This window comes from Calidris pugnax, unplaced genomic scaffold, assembly GCF_001431845.1.
Source record: "Calidris pugnax isolate Ruff unplaced genomic scaffold, ASM143184v1 scaffold161, whole genome shotgun sequence".
Taxonomy (NCBI): domain Eukaryota; kingdom Metazoa; phylum Chordata; class Aves; order Charadriiformes; family Scolopacidae; genus Calidris; species Calidris pugnax.
The window spans coordinates 250572-266317 of NW_015090955.1; the positions used below are offsets into that span (position 1 = coordinate 250572).

A 15746-nucleotide genomic window follows, 5' to 3' on the forward strand; every position below is an offset into this window, starting at 1 on the left:
TTCGCCCGACACTGCCCGGTTTCTATTATTTAACCGAAGTTTTTCCGAGCAGGCCGGCGGGAAGCGCTGGTGGCGGCTCCCCGCCCCGCCACCGCCGCGGGACGGGACGGCCATCGTTTGGGGCCTGCGGGGCCGGTACCGGGTGTCAAGGCCTCCATTTTACCGGGGAGAGGGGGTTGGGGGGGGTGGCTCTGGCCCCGCACTGCCCGGTTGCGTAACTGAAACCGGGTGAATTTTCACCGATGCCTCTTGAATCCATCGCTGGGACCTCAAAGGTCTGGCTGTAACCGGGTAAATCGGATTTTTTCCTTATCCCTTCCAGCATCCACCTTCCCTCCCCCTTACCCCTTTTCCACTCTTTACTGGGAGACACCCCCCCCCACAGGATCCCGGGGCTGTTTTCCCACCTTTTCATCTGGATTTTTGCTCCAAAGTGCTTCGGGACTGCCTTTTTTTTTTTTTTTTTGGGTTGTTTCTTTTAATTTAGCAGCCATGGAACCGCTCTAGGTCCAGCCACCTTTGGTTTGCTGTTTGCCTCCACCTTGTCAGGAACGCTCTGCGAAAAATACCAATTTTAAGTAGTAGTGGTGATTACGAGCGTTGTCGGCTTCATCTTTTATTAATCTCTTTGATGCTCCCAAATTCATTAGTTCCATCTTCCCCTGTGCTCTGGAAGACACCGGGCTTCGTTCTTCGCTCGTTCGCATCGGAGTAAACGATAAACTCCCCTGGAGGAGTGAAACGCCAGCGGGGTGAGGGGGGTGGAAGAGGAGAATTAGTGTCTCTTTGGACTTGTAGCTCAAAACTGTGGAGTTTTGGTTCTTTAGTGGGTGGATATTGTCACCAGGAATGATTCCCATTCCAGGCTCCTCGTGCTGACGTTGGATGACGTTTTCTCTCCGTAAAACAGAGGTTTTGGTGTGGTCGTTCCTCTGAGGTCACGGCGTTATGGGGCCGTGTGGGTCGAGGCTCCTTGACTTGGGGGGTGATTTGGCCTTTCTGCTTGTTATTTCATGCAACTTTAGTCACGTTCCTGGTATTTTTGGGCCGTTGAGGTGTGTTCATGCTGGGACGATGGGTCCGTGGCAGCGATGGCTTCGGTGTAGTGGTGCCACACAGGAGCTGTGGAGCAGCGGCCTCCGTGCCCGGGGTCAGAACGTGCCCCGTGTGTCACCAGGAGTGTGTCCCTGCCCCGTCCCGTGTCCGGTACCGGCAGCACCCCGTTAGGAGCGGAGCGTCCTCGGCTCGGTGCCCGTGTTGTCCTCGTAGTAAGCGCAGAGCAGCTCCCCGCGCTGACCTACTTCTGGGGTATATTTTCAAGGAGGCAAGATATAAACCATTCATTCCTTAAAACTTAAACTCCGCCTGTCAGAAACTTAAATGGGAATCGTTTTAAGGCGTGATTCAAGGCGAGTGTTTTCGCCAGTACTACAGATGCTGGAGGAGAGAACGCAAGTGACTTTAGGGTTTTGTTACTTTAATATTTAAGGAAGAAAGTTCAATGGCAGCCAGCGGTGAGTTGCCTGGAGAAGCCCTGCTGTTACTGGGGGGCAAATCTGCTCCATCTGCCCAACGTTGTGCGGGAGGAAGGAGCCCCATGAGCAGCAATGAGCTGCTCCGTGGACCCTCCTGGACTGGGAGCTCCCCAGTTGGGCTTCGGCGGGGGCTGCTGGTGCCTGGCTCTTGGTGGAACCCCCTCAGCTGCAGATGGGGGTTGAAATGAGGCTCCCCAGCTACAGGAGAGACTTCCACATCCTGGAAAACTTGGGTGAGTTCCCTTTTTTCTGGTTTCCTGAGGCAGGGTGAAGCTGGGCTCAGTGACCCAGCGGCTCTTGCCCTCCCTGCGGCAGAGGGTTTGTGTTTCTCCCAGGTTGTGCCACGTTTTGTGTGTCTGAGGAGAAGTGGGAGCTCTGCCCCTTGGCGGGTGGCAGCTGTGATGGGCTGCCAGCTTGATTGGGGCAGGAGGATCTTCTTTAAATTTAAATTTTAAAAAAAAAAAAAAGTTTTTTAAGAAGTTCCAAATAGAAAGAATGAACACAGAGAGCTCTTACTTGTGTTTCTGTGTGTTCTCAAAGGCAGGTGTCTGAGAGCAATGGCTTTAGAGTGCTGGGGGATGTAAATGGTCCTCAGGAGCTGGACGTGTTCCCCGCTGAGCCGGGGCACAGGGAGCTGTTGAATTTTCTGCCCGTGACTGCAGCAGGGCCGGGGAGGGAGAGGGGAGGTGGAAGGTCTCTCCTTGAGCTGGAGATTCTGGCAGCTCTTGTGGGGTTTGTCGCGGTAGTGCCCGGGGAGGAGGAAAGTCAGAGCTTGGGATGTTATTGAACGCCGAGCAGCTGTTTGGGCAGCACACCTTTGGAAAACAAACCATTCTTGATTTGGTTGTTAAACGGCAAATATTTACTCCCCTCTGCGGAAGGGTTGCATAACGTTTTATTACTTAAACAAACCTGAGCTTATTGCCAGCGAGATGGGCTGGGGTTTGTGCTGCGCGCTCCGTCCTGCTGTCCCTCAGCACAACGGGAGGGACACGGTGGAGAGGCAGGGCTTGACACCCAAATTTTTGCTGAATTTCAGCAGTTGGGAATTTACCAAAATTTCTGTTCTCCTGCTTTCACTGACATCTCTAACCCCCGCAGAGGGCAGGGAGCCAGCAGGACGCTTTCAGAGAGAGGGGACTGATTTGCTTTTTTCTGAGCTACACGTGTGTGTGAGGTCAATTTCCTTGAGTCCTTTTGGTGTTGTCACTGTTTTACATGCAAGACTCCTGATGTAAGGCACGGGGCTTGTTTAAAGCTCTAGTTTTTTAATCCAATTCCACCTCTCTTGTTGTTAATGATTTTCCCAAACACTTTGACTCAAAGGGTTTTTGATTTATTTGTGTGGGTTTTTAAAGCCGCGTCTGTAGGAAGGTTCCCTACAGATGTTGGAACTTAGATTTCATTTCGTGTGTCGGGAGGCAGTGGAAGGATTACATACAAGTAAGGTTAAAACAAATGTTTTTAAAATTTCATCTTTCAAGACTTGGTGCTAACTTTACTAATGTTTTTAAGCGGTGGTTCTCAATCGTGTGGTCTTTTAAAGACCTGCTCGGAAAGGTGTGTGTCATCAGCAGAAGGGACAGTCCTGCCCAGGCAGCCTTCAGAAAGAGGGAGCTGGAATGTGACCTTCCTTTTTTAGTGTCCCTTCTGTCTCTGCCTCAATAAACCAAAGATATCTGCAGGGGAAAGGAAAAACCAAACCCAAACCTTTCCATGGCGTGAAATGAGGCTGGTGGTGTGTGTTGTGAATACTGTGCTGGGTAATTAAAATGCAGCGCTTCCAGCAGTGTCTTGCCCCTCCAGTGCTCCCTCCCTGCCCCTCCACACCTGGCTGAGACTCTGCTTTTTCCTTTTGCCCCTCGCTTCGTGGCCTGTTCTCACCTCCCGTGGCTTCCTGGGTCTTATTCACACTGTTTTAAACCCTGTGGGGTTTGAAAAGTAAAGGGACCCCTGTGGCTGCTGGCCTCTGCCTTAGCCCCGGTTTTTGGGGTGCAGCACCCTCTTCCTGGGGTGATGCTGGTGGTGTGGCTTCACACCGAGGAGCAGATTCAGGTGAGCAAGAGCATCCCGTTATTCCTGGGAACGGAGAGCCCAGTCTCCTTCTCCTGCTCTTGTCACATTTTCAGTTCAAGGGAATTTGGGTTTTTTCCTGTCAGCTTTCCAGGTGGGCTTCCAAACTCAAACTCTTCAATATTTAAAAAAAAAAATCCTAGTAAAAACATCCGTGGCTGGTGGCTGCCAGGCTGTAGGCTCCGAGTAAGTGCTTTCCCTGACCTTAGCCAGCACTTCCTGACTTCTGGGAGATTTGTTGTAGCATCGAGAACTTTTGTAGTATTGAAAACTGTTTCAATGGGGGTGTGGTGGGGTGGTATTTTTGCTGGGTTTGACTAATAACGTCCATCAGTTGAGTTTGGTGATGTAACAGTAGTGAAAACCAAGGGACAAGGGGGTGGATGACAGGTCTAAAACCGATGAGTGCTGGTGGGATCGCTCAGTTGCACGTGTTGCACTTCAGAGCAGGAGGTAGAAGTCACACGTGAGCACCCTTCCGAGCTGCAGGGAAAAAGTTGGAGCAACTGCACTGTCTTAGCACTTCTGAAGATCGCTTTTAAAATAGTTACTTTCATACATCTTCTGAATTTCACCAAATTCTCCTGTCTTGTACCGTTAGCAGGGGCTTCCAACCACCTGCCGCGGTGGGAGAGGGAAGAGCCTGGGCACTAGAGGAGCTGGTTTTGTCTCAGTGCTGAGCACGAGGAATAAAGAGCTAATTGGGTAAAGCAGACCTTCCCGGCCAGTGTGTGGGTGTCATTAAGAGGAATTTTGCTCTCGACTCTGCCTTTAAACGCATCGTTTGCAGTTTTAGATCAGCGTGGATTTTAGGTTGGATTCAGTTAAAAAACCTCCCGAAAGTTTCTGCTCCGTGAGAAGGACACGGTGACTTCCAAGTAGCGCTTTGTTGGTGGGGGGGAGAACCAGAGTTTTAGCTATATTTGTATTTCTTACAGTTTTAGAATGGTTTGTAGAGCTTGTCATAGCAACAAAGTGTTTATCGCGGATATTCCAAGAAACTAGGCCAGATTCAATAAATGACTAGAGGAAAATTATTTCGTTGATCATCCTTGGTTCTGCTCCCATTCCTAACGTTTCCTCCCCATCCTTCCTGCTTTTCCTTGCTCCTCCTGTTTCCCTGCAGGCAGCACCCACAGCTCCACGTGTGCTGGTTTGTGCCTCATCCCTCTTACTCCTATTTCATGGTTTTTTACCTTTGTAAAGCCCAAATGTTTACCCTTTCCCTGTGTGTCCCCCCTACCCCTGCCCCTGTCCTTCCTGGTGGGGGCTTGGAAACTCCACAGCCCGACCAGTGGCCACCAGTGGAGCCTTGCTGGGACGGCAGCAGCGGGAGCTGGACCTGGTTATCTCGTCTCAGCCACCCTCTATTGATATTTAGAAATCTGCTGCTGTTGCCAAGAGATTTACAACTGTAATCGTCCAAATATTTCTAGAAAACAGACCCAAAGCTGTTGGGTTTTGCTTGTATTGCCACTTGTTTACTGATTGGAAATGCCAGGAAGGAAGTTGAACTATGAGAAATAGCGCCAGTCCTTCAGATTATTTGGATCAGGGATAATTCTTTGCGTTGGAATTCGGCCAGACTGACTTTATGGGTTTTGTTTGTGTCTGGAGGTCGGGGGGGGGGGGAAGGATGTAGGGCTTCAAGGGGTCACACAACCCACAACCCGGGACCTGGCAGGGCCAAATCAATATGTAGAAATTTCCAATATGTAAAAAAAAAAAAGGAAAAAAAAAATTTTGACTAAATGTTGGTATCTTGAGGGGCATCGGGGTTCACGTGGTGCCCTCCCAGCCCATCTCATCAGCTAAATAACGAGTGGGATTCCAGCTCCCTGTTTTATAGGAAAAGCACCTATTTGTAACATTTAAACACCTTTTACCTCTCCGGTGAGGTCGTTAAGAAGATGGCCAACCCTAAGTTATTACTTCGTAATAATGGGGTTTATAAAACTTGTGTTTGTGATTTTTATAGGCTTATTCTTTATATTTATTTCCAGTATAGAACTGTCTGCAAATGAGCAGTTGATCAACACCCATTTGGCCGTTTCTGTATTCTCCAATTATACGTTATATTGATAAACTGTGGTAGTTAAATGGTCCACAGATCTACATTCACCTCCTGGATCACAGAAGATTTAAGAACCAGTTAAAGTAAGGAAAAAAAAAAAAAAGAGGAGGGGAGGGGGGTTGTTTGGAGAGTGGGGGTAGAGCACAGCCTCACTGTGTGATTTGCTGTCGTGTGCTTTAAAGTTTTATGGCCCATGTTGCATCCCTTGGGAGGATAAAGTGCAAGGAGCATGAAGAAACCCATAAAATTACGAAGGGTTTATGTGGTATAATTAATATGGAACTTTCCGTGAACTTTATAATAGTTGTACTTTCTTAATTTTACATGAGGTTCTGCTTTGCTGATAAGTAAGGGTGAAGATTGCTGAGGGAACCCAAATTTTGGATATTTCATACCGAAATAAGCAGGGAGTGGGTGAGTGTGGAGCTCCTCGTTGGAGCTCTCGGAGCTGGCTGTGCGTGCCTCGGGAAGCGTTCCTGAGCGGTGGCCAGCTTTGCACTAAAAAAAAACAAAAAAACACCCATGTCGATAGAGCTTTACTGGCAAATCCTCCTTGTGCAAGTGCAGCTTTGCTTGCAAAAGCACTTTTTATTGACACGGGGATGGGTTTGCAGATCACAATGTCACCAGTCGCACCCGTAGCAAAAATAATGCGAGGAAGAAAGTTCAAGTACCGATCTGGCCCGGATTAGCACACTGAAATCAAATAAGCTTTTGTGAAAATGCAGCTCCTGTGGTTTTTTTTTAACTAGAGAGGAGATGTTAGTTGTACATAAATGTAGAAGGTCCCCCCCTGGCAGAGCTGGTTGCTCCGTAAGTTGGGTTTGGGAGCTGAGCAGCGTTGGTTCTTGCCCTTCTGACTGGCAGGAGATGGGGGGATCCTCGGTGAATGGGTCCCATAGGGGAGAAGTAAGTCCCCTCATCTGGGGATGGGCACTTTCCTGTTCCCAGTCCTTGTAGCTCATTGACCAGCTTCATCCTTTCTCAAGGTCAAACATGGTCTTGAGGTCACTGGGGTGAGGACTGGCTTCCCACACTGTGATTACGGGGTATCCTGACCCACAGCAAGAGGATGCTCCAAGGAAAAGCCTTTTGGATTGGGGTGGGGGGCAGCTGGTGGCTTCTGTGTCGGGGATTTTTTTGGAAGGAGGAGATGTCATTGCTGGACGCGGGGAGGGGAAGCGTTGGGTGAGATGTAGTCACGTTACAGGCTGATGGAAACGACCTTCCGTGGCTGTAAGAACAGGAGGGATGAGATGCCAACAACCAGGGGTTGGGAGGTTTAGAGTCAGCAAGTTCTGAGAACTGGTACCAAAAACATTTTTAAGGCATCTATTATCCATTGGCACTTTCTGGATTAATAATACTGATAATTGATGACAGTGGAAGAAAGTTAATAAAACGAGCTGAATAATTAGAGGTCTGCCAGCCCTGCAAAATAATGGAATGAATGATAGAGGACTTGACTGATACGGAGGTAAGGGGAAGTAATACAATTAATGTCAATTAAAATGTGCCCATGGAAAATAAGCTGATGAGATGTAACTGGGGATGTAGTTTGGCTGATAAAAGCAATAATGTGTGCTGTAAAATACTTTGCCGCCTTAATGAATTGAATGTAGTGTGATGCAATATTTGGAATGAGAAATGAAAACAGTATAAAATGAAATGTAGGGAATGTTTAGGAGGTACCAGCTACGTGGGGTGGCGGGTCTGAAGATACCCCGGGAGGGGGGGGACTAAGGGGCTGCCCCCTTCCCTGCTTGGCCCCAGGCAGGTTGGTGTCTTTGTGGAGAGCCCCGAGTGTCACCCCAGGTGTGTTGGAGAAGCTCTGGGTGGCCAGAGGTGGGGGCAGATAATGAAGGTGACAGTCACACGTGGAGAACTGTTGCCTGGAAAAAAGATGTGGCCATCAAGCCCTGCAGAGTGATGCTCTGATGCTCAACGGCAAGGTAGGAATCCTGGAAAGGCAGGCAAAAAATAATCAAGAGAACCTCCCTCCCCGTTGAGCAGAGGTGGGGGCTGCAGCCCTGCCAGGGGGGGTTAAAGCAGCCCTACAGGAAAGTTCCTGATAACTCAGGGAGCGCCCAGGACTCATAAATTATAGAGCAGCTCACGATTATCATACACATCGCTGCTTATCTTGTAAACTCATCTGCTGGGCTTGCACGAGTAGTTGATTTAACAGCGTGTATATTGTTGAACTTGACACATCCAAGAGGAGAATCGAGCTTTAGAGACGGCGGGGATGTCTGGCTGCTGGGGCGTGCTCTTCGCCTGATTTTCTTCTGAAAAGACTGGGGTTTGGGGTTTGCTGGGGGTCACGGGGGATTTCTGTGTCCTCTGTCCCCACAGAGGAGTTCTCTCGTGATGCTGGCGTCTGTTTAATGACGTAAAATGATTAGATGTGCGGAAGGAAAAAGTTAATATCCTTTTTCTCTCCACTTCCAAATGGGAAACCACTATAAATTAATTATGGAGGGGAAAATGCCAATGAATAAGTGTTACTTTTCTCCTACACCGCCAGGCCTGAGGACAGTGGGAGGAGGGAGGAATGGGGTTTGGGAAGGAGAACCAGGAGAGCTCCTGTGCTGTAGCTGGGATGTCTGGTCCTGCCCTGCTGCCCCCCTTCCCTCCTCCTGCCCCCCTTCCCTCATCCTGCCCCCCTGCCCCCCTTCCCTTCTCCACAGGGACTGGTTGGTCCATGAAGGTGGGGTTGGTGGATACTCTGGTTGGCTGATTTGGGGGGGTGATAGAGATGTCATCGATGCTTCTGGGACTCCTGCAGGCTGTTGTTGGACTTCTAGGATTTTTGGGGTCTCTTTTGTTGTTGTTGTTGTTTTTTTTTTTTAAGGGGAATTGATTCAGCTTCTACATTTTTAGCATCAAAAAAGAATCATTTTGTATTCTTCAATATCCTGCTTTTGAGGCCCCTGGGATGGCGACGTAAGGAAGATTTCCACTCCTCTACCTCCCTCGTGTTGAGGAGCTTCATTCACTTTCTGCCCTGTCCCTGGGAAGAAAAGCAACCTGTTTTTAATGGGCACTGGGCATTTTAGTTTTAAATGAACTAATATAATGAACTTGAGTTGCATTTCTGCTGCAGCTTGACAAAATCATAGCAGGTACCAGGGCTCTCTGCTTATTTACTTGCAAATCCTGTTGAGTGTGAACTTCATTTACGACTTGCCCAGCAGGTCACGGCGCCGTGGTCACAGCCTCCGTAACGTTTTGTCGCTATTGCTTGTAAAATTTGTCACTGAGGGGAAATAATAAGCTAAAGTAGGTGGAGGTAAGCACCCGGCGCGGGCTCCTCGTGCACAGACCCATCAAAGCTCTTCTCAGAGCTTTGCAACCTCAAGGAATTAAACTGTAGTTGTATTTCTGAAATAAAGGTGCGGTTTCACCAGAAAACCGTGGGGGTCTTTGCCATGAGAAGGGATGGGGGTGGGTTTCCAGGTCCCACTGTAGCTGGGGTCTCCTGGTGTGTACATCCCCTTCTCCATGTGTACATCATGTGTCTCTCTTCTTTCCAGATGACCATGGGAACAGCAATGGCAGTCATGTAAAAATCTTTTTACCCAAGAAGCTGCTTGAATGTCTACCAAAATGTTCAAGTTTACCGAAAGAGAGGCACCGCTGGAACACTAATGAGGTAGTTAAATCTCTTTATTTATTCTTAAATGTACCCGTTTACTTGATGCCTATGGAATGTTTTTTTGAGAGAATGCCATGTAAGTTACAGAATATGAATGCCCTGGCTCTGGGACCTGTTCTTTAAACAATAAAGTCCTATTACATGTTAAAAGTGAGTTTTAAACTAGACTGGAAGGCGAATGCTGACTGCTGGTCTAGGAGGAGTCTCTGGCTCGTGTGTGTGCGTGTCACTTGTCCCAGAGTCACATTTGGTGTGATTTTATTGACATGTGTTGAAGTTGTTTAAAATTAGGTGGGTGTTTTGGTACTGTGTTAAACAAAATATTATCTTACTGTGTGTAAAGACCTTCACAGCAAACAACCGGTGCATGTTCCTTCCAGCCAAACAGGGTCCTGAGAAATAATTAGCTGACTCCTGCCTGAGAAATCTCGTTAAGAACAGGGGACACAAGGAATTGGGAGTTTTATACTGGAATCCAGTTATTCTGAATGTGCTGGTTTGTGTGTCTCCTGGTAACATATCGTGTCTGGGGTCATTGAAGTGAAGTATTTAATATTGGGGTGTCTGTTGGAGTGTGGCTGAAGAACAATCCCAATAGGTCTATGATGATGGCTGGGTTCATTGAAGTGAAGTAGAAGTATTTAAAATTGGGGTGTCTGTTGGGCCGGGGTGAGGCTGAAGAACAATCCCAATAGGTCTATGATCTTTCCTCCCCCTGGGGCAGTGAGGCTGGAGGTTACACACAACACCCACGGGATAGGTTTAGTTTTTGGTAGTGCTGTCTTAGGGTACCTTTGCCATTTTTATGGGAATCATTTAATAATAGAAGCGTTTGACTCTGGGAAATTCCTGTCGAACTCCAGTTGGTATCAGCCTGTTGGTAAGCTGACTCTTCTTGTCCCTCTAGTCACTTGTTTGTAGTATCTAAACCTGTTAACAACACTGTGCTCAGGAGTTTAGTGATGGTGAGTGACCAGCTGAGCACAGAAGTGAATGTGGATCAGTTCATGTGTGTATTTCCTGAGTGCAGTGAAATAGGGATCACTATTTTTCAAAGTCGGGGTCCTTCACTCTCCCTCCATTTGTCTGAGAGTTAAAGCCAAGTGTCCACTTTGGTCATAGTAATTACTGTGACAATTAATCGTGTCTTTCGGGGAGTTGCTGGCATTGGCTCTTTTGTGTAGATGTTTGTGTCTTGGGTTTGAATTTGAATTGAAATGTAAATTGTAGAAAGTGTGGGTTGGTTTATACTAATGGGAAAGGGACATGAAGTTAAGAGCAGTTTCAGTGCCTCTGGAAGGTGGTGTTTTAACAAAGGCAGTGGAGAAAGAAAGCTCTTTGCCTGGGTTTGTGGCAGAAGGATGCTCCTCCTTGTTACTGCCAACAGCTTGTTGGGTTTTAGTTGCTTTTTCTAATGTTTGTTGTCGCTAGAGCCTCCTGTGAGCATCCACGCACCCCAGCTCTGGGCAGTGTGCTGGGGTACAGTGTGGCAAACCACGTTTAATTTACAGCTGGAAACGGGTGTTATTTGCCAGCAGGAAGCAGAGGGGAGAGCGTGGGTGCTCGTGGGGTGCATTAAGCCAGAAGAAAGATTGGGGAGCATCACCCTCCTTCTGGGGGGGGGCAGCGAGTGGCTGTGACGGTGTTTGCCAGATACCTTAATTCCGGAGGGATTGTTTGCTAATGAGCACAAATCATCAGCCCCTATGTCAAAAAAAAACCCAATCCAACCCACTTCTGCATTTTGGAGCTGGTTTGTCACACTGGTTTGTACCCCCCTTGCCTCCAAACTCTGTCCCCAAGGCTGCTGTGCCACAGGGACGAGGAGCTGGTTCTGTCCCAGGTTATTCCTGGGGCTCTCGCTCCCGGCCTTGGCGGTGTCTCCGTTCCAGCTTCCCTCTTGCATTATTTAAAAGGAAGAGCTTTTCTTGTGGCCTGAGATTTTTTGGCCTCGTTAGCTCAGAGGAGAAAAAGGAAAAAAAAAAAAAAAAAAAAAAAGAGGCAGGATCTTATGCCTAGATGAAGTCTTGGAAAATTTGTGTTAATTACGGGGGAGGAGGGAGCTTAGCTTACAGATTTTATTTCCCTCCCCACCCCCAACCTGCAAGTTTAATTTTGTTCACTGTTATAAAACTTGAATTTTTCTTAGGGTATAATTGAATAATAATGTTGGACTACATTTCAGAGTCGTTCCTAAGGGAATATATTTTTTCATCTGAGTACACAGGTGTTCTGTCTGTGCTGGTGGAAGCGTGAGTTGCAAAATATAGAAGAAAAAGCTGTATTTTATACAGTGGTAATTCCAGAATCTTTGTGTTAATTTCAGAATCTCTGGTACTCCTTGCACGGTGTCTCACTGAGAGGGAGGTTTATTAAAAGATGTGAAAGAGGGAAAATGTTAAAGTAACTTAGAGATCTGAATGTGTCTGAGGCGTCGCTGTGCTCCCTCCGAGTTCTGTGGTTTTGGACAAACTCTTGGGTGTCTGGTCTCGCCATGGACTTCTCTTGGGATTGGGATGTGGGGTGCAGGGTGAGGGATGGGATGTGGGGTGTGGGATGGGGTGCGGTGTGGGATGTGGGATGCAGGATGGGGTGCGGTGTGGGATGTGGGATGCAGGATGGGATGTAGGGTGCAGTGTGGGATGGAGTGCGGGATGGGGTGTGGGATGCAGCACAGGGTGTGGTGTGGAATGGGGTGCAGAATGGGATGTGGGATGCAGGGTGCGGTGTGGGATGGGATGTGGGGTGCAGGATGGGATGGGGTGCAGTGCTGGGTGCAGGATGGGATGTGGGGTGCAGGATGGGATGCAGTGCAGGGTACAGTGTGGGATGCATCCCGAGGGGCAGCCAGAGCTGACCCTCCTAACCCGGGTATGACTTTCCAAACCCCTCAGGCTTCGTTTTTTGTGCTCCTTGTTTGGGGTTATTTCAAGGAAAGTTAAACGTGGCCATTGAATAAAGCACACGGGTGTTTTGCTGGGCTGGGGCTGGCGATGGGTCCCTGTCACCCCCAAAGGAGACCCTGCTGGGGCTGAACACGGGGGTCGGGGACCAGTGGGGGGTTCCATCTTTCCCCTCCCAGGGCATCACCAGGGGAATGCCTCAAATAACTGAGCACTTCCATCTGTAGATCCCAGATAATGGTCATAGGCAGCTCTGGGCTGGGTAATTGGGATGGAGAAACAATATCCTTTGAGAGCCGAATAGGTTGTGGTTGACTTTACACTTAGTAAAATAACGCGATGAGCAGCAAGAGAAATGGAGCATTTAAAAATGCTTAGAACACGTTATCGAGATGTTTGCTTTCTGTCAGATTATGCAGTTTTAACTGAAATGTTTGATGGAAATATATTTCCATATCAAGATGTCATCTCCTCTTAAATCAAGTTTATAGTGGTTTTATATTTCCTACTGAAGGAAGTGTTCCTTCTAATTCACTTTTTTTTTTTTCCACATGAAATACAAAATCATAAGTTTACCCAAGCGATTTAATTACAGATTTACATTTTTTTGAGATGCCTCTGAAAGCGTGCCTGTGCTTGTTTCTCTGGCTCCTGGGGGGAGGATGGGAAGGGGATTTTCATACGATTTCTTACCTTAGGCCAAATCAGGTAATTGCCAGAAAATTCCACCTGGCTCCGAGCGTGTGAGGGAGTCCCTTGCTCTTTGGTGTTGGTTTTTTGTAGCGGGTCAGTGTTTTTGTAGCACTTTGGTTTCCTGAGTGGCTGGAACGGAGGGTCCCCGTGGTGTGGTGCCAGGAGGTGGCCAGGGATGCTGGCTCATTACCACTAATCACTTAGGGTCCCCAGGAAAGGACCCGACCCCTCTCCGTGGGGCTCAAGGGTGCCGGGGTGACCTTGTCTGCGCCCGGCGCTTGCCAAGAGCGGGATTGCAGCGTCGAGCAGAGATGCCTCTCGTTAATGGAGTTGGCAGCCGCAGTCATTAATCATCCTTGTAAACACTTAATGACACAGGATGAGAAAGAAGGAAAAAGTTAAACGTGGGAACTATAAAATGCTACCTGGGGCTTTTTGTTTCTGACAGCGTCCCGTAGTCACGTTCTCTGTTGGGAGAAACCCAAAATTTCCACAGTAGAAACCTCTGGCAGCGGTTGCTCCGGGAGCAGGGGCTTGTCTTGGGGGACGGGGCAGAAACCCCCCCCTTTCCCAGCAGCAAATCTCTCCACATTCCAGGCCTGGGTGTTCCTGGTGGGATGCAGACAGGAGCAATTCCCAAAGTCTCTGTCGGAGCATTCCTTAGCACAGGAGGACGTTCCCTGACGGTGCCGCGTTGGGGATGGAGCGACGCGCTCGCTGGCCTCTGATGTGCAGCTGCTTTGAAAAATGCTTCTAAGTGCCTTTTAGAATTAACTCTTATATCTGAAAACTTTAAAAATTTGTTTGTTTTAAGCTTGCCCTGGATGGTGAGGTGATTGTAACGTGGCTGTGTTACTGTACTGATTCATACCTCGGTTACCAAAGCAGCTGAAAGTGTTAAAATTCAAGCAGGGGATCAGCTTTTGTCCTCAGCAGGGGCAGAGTGAGGAGGGGGGGTCTGTCCCGGTCACACCCCCCCTCTGCCACGTCCCATCCAGGTGACAAACTCTCTGGAAAAGCAGTGACTTGTTAGGGTTTCCTGGGGCCTGTGAAGTTATTCAGTGTGTTTTATTGAACGCTTTCCGCTGAGCTGAGGCTAACTCAGGTGGCCTTGGAGCTCCTGCAGAGCTGGAGGGTCCTCTCCTCAGCTCCCTCACCCCCCCCCCAGAGCAGTGACAGCATTTAATGGTGACAATTATGGGATCAGGGGGTTCCACACATGACGGGGGGGTTGGCAGATGCTGTGATGGGCCCTTTTGGTGCCCTGGTTCTCCTGGTGTCCCTCTGTGGGACAGTGGTGGGGGAGCCCCTCTGGGTGCACCCTTCCCGGGTGGCATCTCCTCCTGCAGCCTCTGCTCCCTGTGGGGGTGTCCTTGGGTTTGTGCTGAGCTGGGGGGGGCTCAGACAACTTAATTAAAGGTTTTCTGAACATAAGGGAGTGCTGGTTGAGGATTGCCAAGTGCTGGAGCACCTGTGAAGCCAAGCCCATCAGTGTTGATGACCTGCCTTGTGTCTGTGGTGGTGGTGGTCCCTGCTAGCCCCCCCCTAGACTCTGCTAGCCATCCGAGGGACAGGCATGGCCCCCCCGAAGCTGGTCCCTTGCTCTCCAGGCCATGGGAGCCCTGCTCTGCAGCCTGGCTGGGACTGGGGGCTGAGCAGGAGGGAGCAGGAGGGCAATTTCTCTCCAACAGAAGCACTTCATTACGGGTTTATTTTGTGGAAATTAATGAAATTGTGCGCTTTGCTTAATGTACAAAGCAGGAAAATCCGCTCCTGGCTTTGCTTTTGCAGTTTTCTCAGTCATGTTTACATAATTAGGGAGTGTTGTGAGTGGGCTCCGTGCTTGAGCAGAATTGGAAGGTGACTGTTCCTGGCGATTCTGAATAAAAACAGTGATACCTGCCGTGCTGGGCAGGCTCTGGCGGAAAGAGATTCCTCCTCTTCCTCTTAGGAAAATCTTAATTTTTTTTTTTCCCTTCCCTTTTGTTAATGTCAGGACCGACAGTGTAATTGTATAATGATAAGTCTTTAAAAATGGCTGATTTTGCAGTTCTGTGCAGTTAATGTGTTGGAGTCCTGGGACCAGATTGGATCCTGTAAAGCATGGCAAAGAGATGAAATGTGTTGCTTTGGATAATGTGCTGCCCTCCTGGTTTGTTTTTTTTCCAAGTGAATTCGATGGAATGAATTAAATTAACTTTTTTACGCTTAATGATAGCTAAAGGAGAAAAAAAAAAAAATCTTCATAATTAGTTGTGGTGTATTATACATCTCGGGACACCAGCAGCAGGGGTAGGTCCTTCTCCATCACCTCTCAGCTGGCCCAGCCCCAGTGAAATACTCGCTGCTGTGTGATGCTTGTTGGACTTTGTACCCCGTTTTACAAGGAAAAAGAATGATGAAAAAGAAAAACTAGCTATGAAGGAGAAATTAGTGCCAATAAAAGCAAAGATTTTATGCGGGGGTAGTGCTTAAGGAAAAGGAGTAAGAGTGAAGCCAATTTGTTTTCTATGAAAGGAGTGATCGTTGGGGCATCAGGGGGAACAGAGTGTAGTGGGGGGAGAGGGGAGAGGAAAAAAAATATATATTTATCTTAGTGTTGATGATTCCTTTGGAACTGGCTGGTTGTTTATGAACAGGAAGAGGGGAGCGGGGCTGTTTGCTGGGGAGGTGGTGGCTCTGGGGGTGAGCTGCTGTCCCACCCGTCCCACATTCTTGGAAAAACTCATCTTTTGATGAGTTGGGTGTTGGGGGGGGGGGGGGGGGGGGGGGGGTTGGGGGGGGGAGGGCCCTTTGGGGGGGGGGGGTGC

The 15746-nt window shown here is 48.6% G+C and overlaps 1 protein-coding gene across 4 annotated transcripts in view; it reads left to right on the plus strand.

The window, feature by feature from the left end:
- CAMTA1 (calmodulin binding transcription activator 1) overlaps window positions 1-15746 on the plus strand; it is a 361470-nt gene that overhangs the window by 15405 nt on the left and 330319 nt on the right. For 3 of the 4 annotated variants that reach the window (XM_014952061.1, XM_014952063.1, XM_014952062.1), the window contains exon 2: window positions 9219-9337. In XM_014952061.1, coding sequence (XP_014807547.1) covers window positions 9219-9337 — 119 coding nt within the window. Of the gene's footprint in view, window positions 1-204; window positions 292-9218; window positions 9338-15746 lie in introns of those variants that run through there. The other variant, XM_014952064.1, reaches the window with a different exon arrangement.